General features: G+C 32.3%; 1 protein-coding gene across 5 annotated transcripts in view; it reads right to left on the bottom strand.

The window, feature by feature from the left end:
- Positions 1–15345, bottom strand: part of LOC108913044 — a 66878-nt gene that overhangs the window by 7852 nt on the left and 43681 nt on the right. For 3 of the 5 annotated variants that reach the window (XM_018718523.1, XM_018718509.2, XM_018718515.2), the window contains 7 exons: positions 9588–9772; positions 8571–8807; positions 8294–8488; positions 7501–7768; positions 7233–7350; positions 7047–7171; positions 6872–6992 (listed from right to left, as the gene is read on the bottom strand). In XM_018718523.1, the coding sequence (XP_018574039.1) occupies positions 6872–6992; positions 7047–7171; positions 7233–7350; positions 7501–7768; positions 8294–8488; positions 8571–8807; positions 9588–9772 (1249 nt within the window). Of the gene's footprint in view, positions 1–6871; positions 6993–7046; positions 7172–7232; positions 7351–7500; positions 7769–8293; positions 8489–8570; positions 8808–9587; positions 9773–11065; positions 11214–15345 lie in introns of all 5 variants that reach the window. The other 2 variants (XM_018718531.2, XM_018718538.2) reach the window with 1 other exon arrangement.

Below are 15345 nucleotides of genomic sequence, written 5' to 3'. Positions count from 1 at the left end.
TACGCCAAAGAATTAGTCTTGAGCAGTTTTCACTTTAACTCTAACTTATTTAACAGCTGAGATACAGACATGTTCAAAAGTGTCACAATAACGAGAAACGCCCTGTAACTCAGAAACAAATGAAGATAGCAAATTTCTGATTTGACAGTCGAGTTTGCCATGAAAATCGAGCTCCAGAACGTGGTGTCAGATTTATCATATCTTTAGTAGTTTCTGAGATACCCTGAAATCCTATCGAAAATGGACCAGCCTGTACAATCATCCCTTGCAAGGAAGCCAGTAATACCTGAGACACCCTGTATATAAAGGTTCTGATTTTTGATAGAAAAGCGCTTTTTTAAACGCTCCTAAAAAATACCACCACGTCATAAATAATCGTAATAAGTCGAGCAAGAACGTCTATAAAGCCATCGTTTATAAAATATAAAAAAAATGTTCGAAAAAAAAATCTAAGGGGTTTCCTGAGTCTGGACCACACTGTATATACCTCCATATATAGAATACCTGTTTTTCAAGTCACACCGTGGGGATCTCGGTTATCTTAAGAGATAAATTAGGGCAAAGTCCTGGAATTCGATGACGAATAACAGAGGAATTTGTCCATATTTTCATTTTGAAGATTTTTATTTTCGTTCTTAAATTTTTTATCGAAAAAAGAGGTTAAAATCATACTTTTTCTTATGAATTTCCATATCATTTATAACGATGGAGAACCCAGTCCACTTTTGTTTTTTCTTATGGCCGCCATATTGGATTATAACATTTTTTATTTCATCACATTTTGTTTATTGTTGCAATGAGATATAGGTATGACTTGGTATGCTTTATTGTTTTGGTCGAAATACCAAACTACCCACTTTTACAAAGAATGCTTTGAAAACAGAATATTCAATTATAACCGTGGTGTGATTGAATGGTGCGCCTTCGCACATGTGGTGACGTCACTTGAGAGAAAGACTGACGACATAATATTGGCATCTAAATACAACTTTCTGTCGTCGTTTCAAATAATTCAGAACCATCTTTACATCATCCGTTTTATTATGCAAAACAGGTAATGTTTCTTCAAACTTGACAAAATAGTTAAGGTTAAATTGACAGTTCAGTTAATTTTCATTGTCAAGGTTAAAGTTTAGATAATAATTAAAATACAATTTTCACATGAATATGCTTCACATTTATTGATTACCAATATTTGTCTCTGCTTCATGTGAAAATGCCTTTTCTTCATCCTGAGAGCACAAATAATACGACATATGTGTCCTAAAAATGTTTGATCTTAAAAGATCCATCAATTTGCGTTTTTCATTAAACGAAACAAAAATGATATTCAAAATTTTCAGTTATTCGTCATCAAATTTTAATCTCATTTGACAGGTCTTAAGATAACTCGGTTATCTTAAGCCCTATGGTGCACCTCGAAAAATATAGATATAAAATTGATGTATAAGCTGTTGAGTTTCATGCTTACTGTAGCAAAACGCGTAGAAAAAAGTGTTTAAAAATAAAACGCTCTTGAGATCGTGCCTTAATAAAAATTAAAACATACCTATAATAAGTGACAATGTATCTTTTGCGGACCAATCCCAATCACAACAACAGTTGATGTGATTAATAGATAAAATATCTGAATACGACACGTCATGTAATCAGGTTATCTCTGCCGTACATTGAGGCGCCATATTTCGCGAGTTTCTAGAATTTCACGGAAAAAACAAAGCATTACATTACATTTTCAAGCTCAAACCAAATGTTGTACGTGAAGAACAATTAAAAGTAGAATCAAATGAGCATTACCCTGGTAATATTTCCAACGGGACACTCACTCACTGCATCTGACACCCACAGAAATGCCACACAGAGTCACAACTGAAGCACCTCGCACTAACGGAATCAGTATTAGTATCAGCAATTTGATATTAATTAATCTGTCCTAAGCCCCTCCAAATGTTATAGAGTGTAATTACCTCAAATCCCTTGATCGGCCTGACTCAGAGAGGCACGTATTTCGGCTTTGAAATTCACACAACAACTACATTTGTCGCAAATTAATTAGAACAAATATTTCTTTTAAGTACGTTTTAATTGATTTCCTACACGGCTGTGTTTGAACAGCGATAAGAGGCAAGGTTCGAAGAATGTTTTTCGATCACCTTTATTTACACTACAAAAAAGCTATATAATCATTGGTATAGTTAGAGTTGGATAGTTCAAGTGGGATTTAGAAACATTCGATACACATTCATGGCGAATTCGTGCTTGTTAACAATCATGTAGCCAGATTCTAAACTATGTCTATTTTATAGATAATAATTTTTGTTAATTTGTAAGAAAAATTTAATTCCCACTAACACTTTGATACTCTGATTGTTTAAAGTAAACTAATATGGTATGCCTTTGTAAATAAATAAGCATTATTATTGCTCAATATAAATGCTTAATATTATTTTCAAGAACCTATAAATTTCGGATATAAAAACTTTTATTGCTGTGAAAATTTTGTGACTCGACAATTTTATTGTTCAACTTGTACCGAATGGTAAAAAATGAAAAAATATATCTAAGATATCCAGATAGATATCCTGATTCGTAACAATATATCCTCAGTTATCTGAATGTACCCTATACCTGCCATAATATTCAGACTGTCCTGAGGAAAGCATATAGTCTAAGACACATATCCCTGGGACATACGGTGCTTAGGATACCAAATATTCTAAGCCACACTTCCCAGAGGTAGGATATCTGGAGCAAGTCCTGATTTGTAACATAAGATATCCCTCAAATCTCAAATGTATGAAGGATGATCTCTATATCTGCCATAATATTTGGATATCCTAGTCTAAACCTTCGAGCATATACTACTGGAGGTAACATGCCATTGCGAAAAGTGTGGCTGAGTGTGCGAGAGAGAAAGACAGTATCTCAGTTAATGCTGTCTCACTCTAGCACGCACGCGATTGGTTGGAAATGAATGCTCTCGCTCATTGGTTCCTACAGGGCTCCCGTCGTTGAAGCGAAGAATGAGATAGCAAGTACTGAGATCTGTCTTGTCTGTCCCGCATACTCAGCCACACTTTTCCAGTAGTATATGCTCGAAGGTCTAAACCATGTCCCTAGGATGTACAGTGGGATATCTTCAAGGTAGTATTTTCATGTTATATTTATTCATGTTCCTATCCTAAGAAATTCACGAATTAAATTATGAACAAATTCATGAATTTAGTGAAAATTGTAACAATTATATTACTCAGTCCAATTTTTTATTGTAATAACTCGGCAAATTTAGTCAATAAATAATTTTAAGAGAATCAAGACCATTCTAAATCATGTTTAATGATTTTTATAATAGATAAGTTTGGCATTATATCTTTAAATCAAAATGTATCCAGAATTCACTAAAGAATTGTTGAAAAATTATAGCTAGTCCTATTATTACAATAAGTTATTATCAACATCCAAAAGCGTCACTAGTTGTAAGAGATACTGTTATTAGTGATTAACATGATCACATGAAGTTTCACTCGTTTTGTTCTTAAACACGGTTATGATTCTATTAATTTTATCAGAGACTTCTTAGCAAATGATGATTAATAAAAATGCGTTAAATTGGGACTTCTAGGAAATCATAAAATTTTACTAAATGTTTATGTTCAATTATTATTATTCAGTTATTTTAAAATTGTGAAATAATTCTAACTTTAGAAATGGTATTTTTCTTGATATTTCTTATAGCTGTTTTACATTGACAATTTATTCATGAATAAATTGACGAAGTTCTTCATGAATTAATTCACGAATTTATTGGTAAACAGTGTGGTTTTACACTGCTATAGACTTTGACAAGTTTTTTGACGTATGAATCAGTTCTACCAATGAATCAAAGAAGCAAATAAATTTCAAAAATGTCACCTTTCCACTCATAATTGTAGTGATACAACAGCGGTACCGTTCTGACACATATTATATAAATATTAGTTTTTGTAAGTAACAAATCAGTAAGAACAATGGAAAATTATTACGACGCCATACAATTATTTACATATTCCAATAACATAACCTCATTATTGATCTGAGGCTGGAAATCTGTTGGGTTGGTATTTCTGAACTTCACGAAGAAATTGACGAACATGCTCTAATTCGTCAAGAACTTGATGAATAAATTCATGAAGTTATTTGACAGCAGATTTGGTGCATTACACTTGTCCAATTTCTTGATGAAGCTACTTCATGAATTAATTGACCAATAAATTGTCAATGTAAAACAGCTATTACAGGGCATTAGTTAGGATTTCGAATTCTAAGGTATACCAAGCAGAATTTGAGAATAACTCAACAATACATCCATAATTGTGGGACACGTTGTATTTTCTGTTTATTTAGAAAAACATATTTTATCTGGTTTTATCTATATTAGGGTATAATTAAATATAATATAAAAATACTATGTTGAAATTGTTGATAATCTAAATTTAATGTAGACCCATTAATCAAAACAGCGTGTCATTTTACAAAACAACTAAAACAAGTTAGTGTTTAATAAAACCATTGAAATGCTTCAGCGAAAATGTCAAACAAGTGATGATTTTAAACGTGACAATATGGTCGCCTTTTATAAAAAAATTAAGGATTTTCCAATCTGGTTAAAATTCGCGGGTATTATGAAAGCATTTAATTATTTTTTTGTAGGTTGGTAGGACTGTCCTTGATAGCTATGCAGAGTTTCAGGTCAATATATTGAATTGCCGCAGAGCTACTCGTGTTTTTGTAAAGCTACGAAATATTTTCGCTATAGCCGATTTTGAAGAAGAATTTGCATTAAATTTTGTTTGCGGAATGATTATTCAGCCGCGGAAACGTTGAAGATGTTACAGAAGGTCTTTAATGATGAGGTTTTTTCGCAAAAAATTGTTTACGATTGGTACAAAGACTTTAAAGAAGGCAGATAAAGCGTTAAGGATGAACAGCGTTCCGGACGACCATCAACGTCATCTCGAAAACAGTCGATTAACAATTAGAGACCTTGTTGTTTCTATTGCCATTTCAAAAAGTTCTGTAAATACTATTTTAAAAGATTTGTTGTGCTTTAAATGCGTCAAATCTTGTTTGGTTCCAAAAACGCTCAACTTTTTGTAAAAACAGCTTCGCGTTGACATCCGTGAAACAATGATTTCTGACTACCAAGACGTCATGAAACGCATGGAGACGAGATTTGGATCTACGCTTACAACCCGGAAACGGCCGATCAATCGAGTGAACATCGTGCAAAAGGTGAACCAACACTGAAAAAACCACGCCAGTCACTCAAAAATCAAGGTCATGTTGACAGTTTTCTTTCATTATCGTGGCTTAGCGCACTATTAATTTCTACCAACCTGCGAAACTGTTAACAAGGGATATTATTTGAGTGTTATGCGTCGTTTGCGTGATGCTATTCGCTGCAAAAAGCCGGGTGTATGGACTAAAATGCTCTCCCGCCGAGTTATTCTGCCGTTCCTGTACTTTCGTTAGTTTGACCTTGTGGTGGCCCAAAGGTCAAATCAGAGGGGTCACTCAAGGTCATATCTGAACGTAAAATTTTCCGCTCTTTTCATTTCTGGGGTCAAAAGTCCTATTTGAAAAATCACATTTGGCCTTGAAATGACCTTCAAGGTCAGTGTCAATGTCAAGGTCACCATCGGATAGCCAGGGAGAAATCCTGAAACTTTTATATTTAACATTCTTCTCTAAAATGCTCTCCCCCCGAGTTATTCTGCCGTTCCGGTACTTCTGCTATACCCTGTATATATTTGTAGTTTGAAAGGAAGAAGAAAATGGACAGGAGATATAACTTCTAAATCTAAATAGATATTTTTCGAAAACGAAGCATTTTATCGAAGTAAATCTAGAGTCCATTTTTTTTTGTAAAAAACCCATTTCTATCATAGTTTGATATTTACATTTGAAAATATTAGAATTATCATTAAATTTTCAATTGCCGCTAGTGCTCCCGCATTACAAATTCCATACACAAAATTAATATCTATTAAAATTATTATTAAAATACTGCATTTTTTCTTTAGATTTTAGATAAAATCCAATATAGCACCAAGTGAAAGCAAAAATTGGGTTTAATAATCTGTCAAATTAATTCAAGTAAACAAATGTTTGTCTTCATGGCTTGCCTACCTATTCATGTAATCCTTTTCCTTTCTTGAGATTATGTAATAAAACTTTAAAATCGATTTTTCTCGAAAACGAAGCATTTTATCGAAGTAAATTAAGAATACATTTTTTTATGAGAAAGTCATATATATCATAGTTTGACGTTTAAATTTGAAAATATTAACAAAATTAGGGGCGCATTTTACCCGTGTGCCCCCCTGCTTGAGACACCCCTGACTAAAATTTTTAAACAGTTTTGGTGTAGTTCGCTAGAACATTCATTGAGTGTCCAACATACCAAAATTCATAATATGTTAACTGGTTTTGGAAATATTTTGAAAAATATGATCTCCTAAGGCGCCTTTAGGGGGGTGTAGCTCCCTTAGGAAGCATTTTTCGGCCTTTGTTTATATGAAAAAATAATCTTATTTTTGATCGTAGAATCTACTGCTAAAGTATTGCACACTAATTATGGGACACCCTGTATTTAACAGAAGCTTAATTCTTTAGACTTTTGCCTTATATTCTTTCTTGGTATAAGTTTCACATAAACCATGGAGCACTTAGCATCATTAAGCATAGTAACTTTATTAATTATTAAAAAATGATCAATTCAGTTTTTCAAAATAGATAATAGTATGGAAATAGATTTGCCGCACAAGGATGGAAAATTTAATGTCTCCGCCGAATTTCACCTCAACGAGCATATAGATCTGTATTTACTTACAAAGAACTGGCAGCACTGTTTGACCTCTTTATCCTCTTTTCAATGTTCTCTTTGGAATAAGGATTATTCTTCATTTCTATGGCATATTTCCACTTTTCTTTCTCTCTTTTACTGTAACTCCCTAAAACAATATTTTTAGACATCAAATAAAAATCAAGTAGTCGGTTTTTGTTACCTGGAAACTCTTCTTCGTTCTTATCTTCGTCATCGTTATCAACTTCTTCCGGTTCTCTAACCTCTTTATTTACAAGTTCTACTTCATTTGTACTTTCAGGTAATTTGGGCTTTTGCAGAGAAGGCCTATAACAAAACAAAGACAATAGAATAACATTGTTATTAAATAACTAGAGTATTTTTTTACCTTGAGGGTGGCGTAGGTGTCTTGATAATCGTTCTTGGCAATGACCCATACCTTTCTGTGTACTCTGCTTCTTTTTCGGTGTTGCTGTACACAGAAAGTATGGAAGCATCTTCCACATCTGCAAGAGAAAGGAGCACATACAAAACATTTTTATAAATAACTGCTTTTTCAATATTTCATTGAAGATCATAACTGCCAGATTGTTTTTCTTGCGCCACAACGTTCTAAACTTTATTTCATAAAAATTATAATAATTGACAATACTCACTATCATCATCCACCGTGATATCCGTCTTGGGTGAGAATATAGGCCCATCATAGCCGCTTCTATCCTGGCTGTCCACTTCCTTGACACCAGAGTCTGCAGAGGACTCGCTTTCGGATCCTCCATTCTGCAGAGGATTTTTCCCGCCGATAATCATCTTCGACTCGACGAGGATGCTTTGCCTGCCCGGAATCGGATCCGGATCGCCATAATCGGACGCTATGTCCGACAAGTCGGACGTGTCGTCCACTTCCTTGTCGCCGATGAGCACCTGGTTTTAAAAAAATGTATCTATTACAACAATCGCTACGTATGATTCCGATAAAATTTAATTGTAACGAAAATTTTGAGGTGGTAATAAAATAAGCAGAGTACTGAGTTGAGTTTGATATTCTCAGTGATATCAGAAGCTAGTGTCATTTGGTAATTTTACCTCCGTTTTTTAAGCGGAAACGTAGCAATACTGTTCTTTGCAAGAGAAAAAATATGAAGACTTCGGGAAAGGTGGATCTATGTTTTTACAGTCAGTCAAATGTTTCTGAAGGTATTGGCAAATCTAAAGGCACTAAACTATGGGTATGCTTGGAAGAAGTGAAACTTCTGGAACACCAGAAATTAACTAAATTCACAGTGAAGCTATACAAATTAGTGAAAGTAGTTAGAATATTGGAATGAGCGCTAAATTGAAATGGGAAGTTCAGTGTGATAGGATTCTGGTACTTCTGAAGGCATTGCCAGATGACACTTACAAATAAAGTTCCTCAAGAAACACACAGAAAAGTTTATTCTCGCTTACCTTTGCTTCAGTGGTGGGATTTGGTACCAACATGGGTACTGGCACCGGCGAGTGGGTGCCTTGGAACTGCTTCTTCTGCAGGAACCAGTTCGATTCGTCTTCGTTCTGTAACGAATTTCGGAAATATTCACTGTCGTCGACCTCGCGTTCATCTTCGGACTCTGTCTGTGATACTTCTTCAATATCTTGCTTTATCTGAAACAAATGCCATACGTAAAATTAACAGTACACTGTTCATAAAGGCTTGTAGTTTTGACAATGCAATTGAAGTAATTACCGTAAGAGTTACTCGATCCACGTATTTCTTGGAACCAAAGCTCGAGTCGCTCTGCAACCATTCATCCAAGCTGGATAACGACGAGCTATCTAAATCCGTCGTTTTCCATTTGTTGTCTATGGTCTCTTCCCCAAAGAAGTACTCCTTTTCGTCTCTGTTGCGCGACGAGTTCGATATCCTACTTGAGACGCTCGCTGCCGAGGAGGATGGCAAATTGTTTTGGCAGCTAGTTAATACCTGAAAGGACGAAAATTCGTAGGATTGGGTTGATCACAATAAGAATAACTTTCACACTAAAGACAAATCGTACTTGAGAATGATCACTAGACCTTATTGTAATATCGCAAAACTGATGTCACTGGATATATTTGTTTATAATTTCTAAACAAAGATTATCTTAAAAAAATGTATCGAAATGTTGCATACTTTATTTTTTTGCTTGGCTTTCTTAACTGCGACTGACACGATAGCCATATTGTTGGAAGAGACTAATTTGCTTATTGATTTCTAGATTTTTATTGCATTCAGTAAAGCCATATATTTGCTGCAAGTAATTGGGTAAATGTGTATTATGTTCTATTTTATAATACTTTCTGGCTTCGTTTTTATTATTTATTATAAAGATGGCGAGTTTACAGGATGTGAAAAGAGGTGGTTGCAGACTTTTTAGCATTTCAATTGTTACAAATAAACTCAAAAAGCGTTCTTAAAAAACTTATCAATGTTCTTTGATACAAAAAAAATCTGTCTAACAATTTTTTTTAAAGCAATCCTCAAAATGCAGGAATAGCTGAAATCTCTCTATCATGATTACATTGACGTGTGGGATGTTAAAATAAAAGATATTTCTTGGAAGGATTACATTTAGATGCATCATTTTAAATTTTTATTTATTACTTTTGATTATGTTTTTAGTTTATCAGTAGGCCTATTTCTCAAGACTTATCTTCCATTAATAAATAAATCTCCAAGCCCATACAACACCCTGTATGTATTACTTTATCAACACAGTAGTACCTTGTTTAATATGGCAGTTGCTAGGAGGTCCTCGTAAGTCCTGTTGCTTTCGTCGGGAGGAACGACGGGCTGTTCTTGAGCTTTTTGTAGGCTGGGAAGGTTCACTGCCTCCCTCAGGAGCCTTTCGATTAGTTGTTTTAATGCCGCGTGCGCCGTACAGGGAGACTGGCCAGTGATTGGTAAATCTGAAACAAGCGAAAGTAGCTCTCATAAAAAACAGCGTCCAGAGGCCACTTTGATTCGTTTGTGTTTTTTGATCCGACAAAGAAATACACCTGGAAAAGATTTGTTCCTCCTGAGTTGCAGAATTATTCAGGACTAACAATTTCAATGCAGATAAAAATTTGATTATTCATTTATTAACAAAAATTACACCGAAGAAGATATACTAAAGAATAAGCCATACTTTAAGGTTAGCTTCCTTGGATGAAAATAAGGTGATTTAAATCAATTTGCCTTAGTACCATTTTTAAGAAGTTATACGCTCGAAAAAGTAGTTTTTTAATTTCATTTTTGTACGATAATTTATTATTTGGGTAATTTTATTCAAATTGTATAAAAGTTCTAAAATTTGTTTGTTTTACAAACACGAATACTAGCCTGTTTTTTGCGATAAATATACGGGACGGTCTGAACGGCGTTGCCACTACATTGTTTCCTTCAGATTTTGTTTAAGGATCGATATTTTTGGAAAATGATTGGTTATTTTAAAACAGCATTCGACTTCCTTTAAAAAATGCATCCTTGTTGCATGTCGCCAAAATGCACCGTTTTAGAGAAAATAACGTAAAAAATGATAAATTAATTATCGTAAAAATGTGGAATAAAAAACTACTTTCTCGGGCCTATAACTTCTTAAGGAAGCAAGTTGTTTAAATCACCTTATTTTCCAAGGAAGCTAACCTTAAAGTACGGCCCATTCTTTAGTAAACACTCTGTATAATAAATATTTCTTGCATTAGTTTGAAACATTTTTCGTAGAACATTACAATTAACAAAGGTACTGTTTAGTCCTTGCTTACCTAATTATTTATTTTATTATATTTATCTGTTATCAGAAGATGAACATGATAAGATTTTTTCCTACATTATATTTAGTTTAAGTTACAGCAGATACATTTTAAAAAAATGGAATACCTCTTCGGAAATTGGCAAGTAACAAAAAAATTTGGGGGCTTATGAAAGTGAATAAAATATCACAGGTACTTAAAGAAGAAAAATGTAGGTGTTAAAAAAGAAGGAGAAAGGTTAATATAACTAACATGACCGATTTTTTAAATTTTGTGTTTATGTGCAATTTTTTCTACAACATTTGTTGTGTATTTAGTGCTTTTTTCTTCTTTAAATAGTAGAAAAAAAATATTTCAAAAACAATACGTCTTTAAATAATTATAAAAAAGAACATACGAAATATACACAAACTATTATTTTACGCTTACATATGACTTGTGATTTATCAGGAAACCAGATTAACTTACCTAGAACAACCTCAATAACGTAATGAAAAGTAAACAAAGCCACACAAAATAAGATCCACAACGTCACTATGACACTGATGAATATCGTGAAGAACATCTTAATCTCTAATATCACAGTTCAGTCTTAGAGCAGTTGCATTGAAAGTATCTACAATAACAATGGCCACATTTAGACACTCTACTAGTACCAATTGTTATCTATATCGGTGATACGAGTAGTATTAATATAATTTTTTCAAACGCGGCGTTTCTAAAGGTGTACGGGTTTAAATTCCGTTTTTTTAATAAGAGCGGTAGCAGGTTGTAGAATTAATCAAAGGTCAAGTTTTATTATGTTATTTATTGGTTATTGGTTTATTGGTTATTTTAATATAGATACGACCAGTGGCGTACGCAAGGGGGAGGTTTTAGGGTCAGAATATTCCCTACCCTCATGTACAAGTAATTATAGGTTTGGGAGGCTATAGGGATATCGTAAATTGTTAAAAATATATGGTGGCTGAAATTATAATAAAGTTGTGGGCGTATATTTTGCTGCAACTAATTCCTGAAATTAATTTCAATCTTAATTTAATTAAAATAGAAAAAAATCTATTAAACAAAAAAATTCTAGTAAATTAAATAGCATTAAACATGTATTTCATATTAAAGTGGAAAATACTTAATATGTACATTGACAATAATTAAATTATCTACGTGTTATGCACTTTATATCATATATACGTTTTTGTTTAAATCTATCTTCTCTTCAGTAAGATATTGTTGTTACTTGTTACCGGATAACTACACAAAATGTGTACATTATTAATATATTCTGAATATTTGCAAACAATGTTGTGTATATATTTAAGTTGTCTCGTGCTGCAGTAACATCATTCCACATCATCTTGTTTGGAGGTCACAAGTCATGATTCTCTTAAAATATAATTAAATTAACCATCATAGAGTTCAAAAGTCTGTATTGACGTACAGGTAATTTTCTGTTTTTGGCCATGAACTGTTTTGGTTCCTATTTTTGAATGCAAACCTGTATATAAGATGGAATTTTATTACTTTTTTCCCTAGTGATTGTTCATTGGAAGAATATTGACGGAAATTTTCTACTAATTAAACAAAAATATAATGAACCTATGAAAAAATTAAATAGTTCAAAAAAGGGAACAGGTATGAGTAAGAAATGTAATCAGTATGGAAAAAAACATATATTAGTCATAGGTATGATGAATTTTTTTATTAACGATAATAATTACTGTTATCGGGGTCCAATAATTCTTATGATTCTTCCACCAAATATAAACTTTCACCTGTTCTTTTAACTTTGAAATATTTCGACAAACATTTGCTTTCTCAAAATAAGTGGATTAACCCTGACAAGATAATGAAAATTATTTATGTTTGGGTGCCATATTTCATAAAATGTCATAATTATGTATCTTTAAGTAAGTACGCCTTGCTACCTAGTAACGATAAAGGCTTAAGTGGTTTTTGTTATTCATTATCTTGGTGTAATAAGTAATAAATAAATAAATGTGTTCAATTATGTTTTTATCAACTACAACTAGTTGATTTATAAATAATGAAAATAGATACTTTAATTTTTCAAATTCATCAAAGGTGCCTGCTCCTTAAGAAATAGTATTATTTGTTTTTACATCTATATTTAGATATATATCAGATAATATAACCTTACAAAAATTGCACTTACTTTACCCAATAAATTACATAAGCCGATAAAGTGTTAAACCAGAAACCACGCTGTAACATAACATAAAAGTGCGAAGAACTAAAATATTTAGAACATTATGGCATTTTCTTATTTCAATTAGGCATTCTAGGCATTTGTATTTACTCGTTATAGCATCTGAAAATACTACGCTTCCCCTCAAGAAATTGTCTTCTTTTTTGAGAAATCGTCTGTTCAAATTGATTAGTTCATCGTATTCGTAGGTATAATCGTAGATATTCTAATAATTACAAATAGTTCCCACTGGTTTTCGGGGTCGCTGATTACGAATCTGAACTCAGAACTACAAATTTCAAAAAAATGGTGGATTTAAAATGAATGGAAAAATAAAAGGTGTTGTGATTTGAAAATTAAAACATTTTTTTGAAATACTACACAAAATCGATAACATCTTGGCGATCGAATTTGCATGCGTAACAATTACCGTAGACGCTATAACCTCCTAGCATTGAAGATCGAATTTCCAAACATAAAAAGCAGACGTCAGACTGCAACTGAACCACACAGCCTCGAAGAAAACCTTTCTGGTTCAGAAGGTCGTTCATATTTTGTCGGCCTATATTAATCAAGAAATTATCACGATTTGCTAATTTGTGGCACCTTTTCCGCGTTACAAAAAGTTGCCTAATTTGCTGATTGAACTCAAGTTACGAACTTAGAAAAAAAAAATGTCATGATAACTGCAAACCATAATAAACTTCCAATTTATGCTAGACTAACCTAATGTGTAAGCTACTCGTTGATTAAATATTAAAAATTACTAAAAAAAAACAAGAAACTTAGAAAATCTACATACCTATTAATTTATAAACTAATTAACTTGTTTGGTGATTTTTACGGATCTTTCTTCAAGTTTTGACAGATATATTAATATAAGTATCGACAATAGAAAAATGTATAAGACTAAGGTGAAATAAATACTACCTGTTTCGCAATAAATCACAGGTGCATGTACATACGTGTGAACTAAGTTAAAGTATGAAATGATTAATAGGCCAATAGAGAATGGTGACCCTGGATATACTTGTAAAATTTTTCTAATGAGTCGACAGGATATTACTAAAGTTTTAATGGAAATGCAGACATAAATTTGTCCTATTTTAATACCGTATTAGTTTAATTTTAATCCTTATTGATTTTATAAGATTTCTCAACCTCATTCCATATTTGCTAGCCACACAATTTAATTTAAAAGAACCCTATATAAATTTTTTCATCCCCATGACGTTACAAATAAAATTTTTTTTGATAAACATTACTGATTATTGCGTGAAATGTATTTTTTGGAACAATTTGTATATTATTTTAAATTAAATAATGACCTTTAAAGATTCTGCATAAAAAATAGCTATGCGTAAGCGAATCAACTTAGTTTAAAAGTATTTATTTTCATGTTATAGATGGCGTTGTGATGCAAAGAAATTTTGATCCCATAACAAAATATATCCTCTAAGCCAAATGCTTGTTAGATATTTTCACTGTTGTTTATAAGAATCACGCTGCATAATTTTTAACAAGTTTCTTATGTGAAACATTTTCAATAGTTACACAAATACCATTAAAAGGCAGTGACTGAATTTCGTGTAATTTCAGGTTTAATAGGAACTAATGAAATTTTGTATTTCTAGATAACACGCTGTACAAATTTTGACCAAACTGCACTAACAAAAGTACTAAACGTCGAAAAATTTTTATTTAGCACATATTTCAAGTTTTATTTATTACCAGAGGTTATTTATTAATAGTTTCGAAACATTTCTTTTCATTTTGTGTTACAAAATTAAATTAATAACAGTCGAAAACTAACAGGATAGATAAGATCTTACTACTTTTGCATTTTACTTTAGGATTACTTTTTCCAGTGGCCTATATGCAAATGGAATTTATAACTGTTCCTACAACAGAATTATACAGGGTATTTCAGAAAGACCTCCCGTAAATACAGGGGTGACAGTACGACAAAAAATTAGAATTTTTTGTCTTCTGAACTATATGTCTAACTCCTCTTGTTTTCGAGATACAGAGCGACAAAATAAAATTTTTTAAATAGAATTTTTACGAAAATTTCCAAACGGTGCGAAATATTTTTATGAAATTTGGTATTCCGGGGTTTTTAAGGACTGCTGGTCTGGGCTGTAATTAGTCATTACTAACTAGTCACTAAAAATCACTAAAACTTTGATATAAAGTTAATTAAAATTTAAAATATTACTAAGAATATATGCGTTGGTTATGAGACATCAATAAGTTTTGACACTTTTGACATAAGCCTACTTTGAGAAAAGTCACTTATTTTATGCACCGTAATATTGTAAGAGTTTAATTAATTAAACTTTTTTAAAGCTTTTTATTAAAGCCTTTTTTCTCGAAAACCGTCCACATTAGGAAGTTCTAACAAGAGTACATTATTTTTAGAAAATAAAATTGTACGTTAGAAATTGGAGCCCGAATGGTAAAAAAACTAACCTTAAAAAAATTAGAACTTAAAATGTAATAGGAATGTAGCATAACTAGCGTCCTCTATGAAATATCTAAA

Source organism: Anoplophora glabripennis, unplaced genomic scaffold (genome assembly GCF_000390285.2).
Source record: "Anoplophora glabripennis isolate ALB-LARVAE unplaced genomic scaffold, Agla_2.0 scaffold30, whole genome shotgun sequence".
Lineage (NCBI taxonomy): Eukaryota > Metazoa > Arthropoda > Insecta > Coleoptera > Cerambycidae > Anoplophora > Anoplophora glabripennis.
Note: the sequence above shows the minus strand (reverse complement) of the source record. Positions and strands in the feature narration are given on the sequence as shown.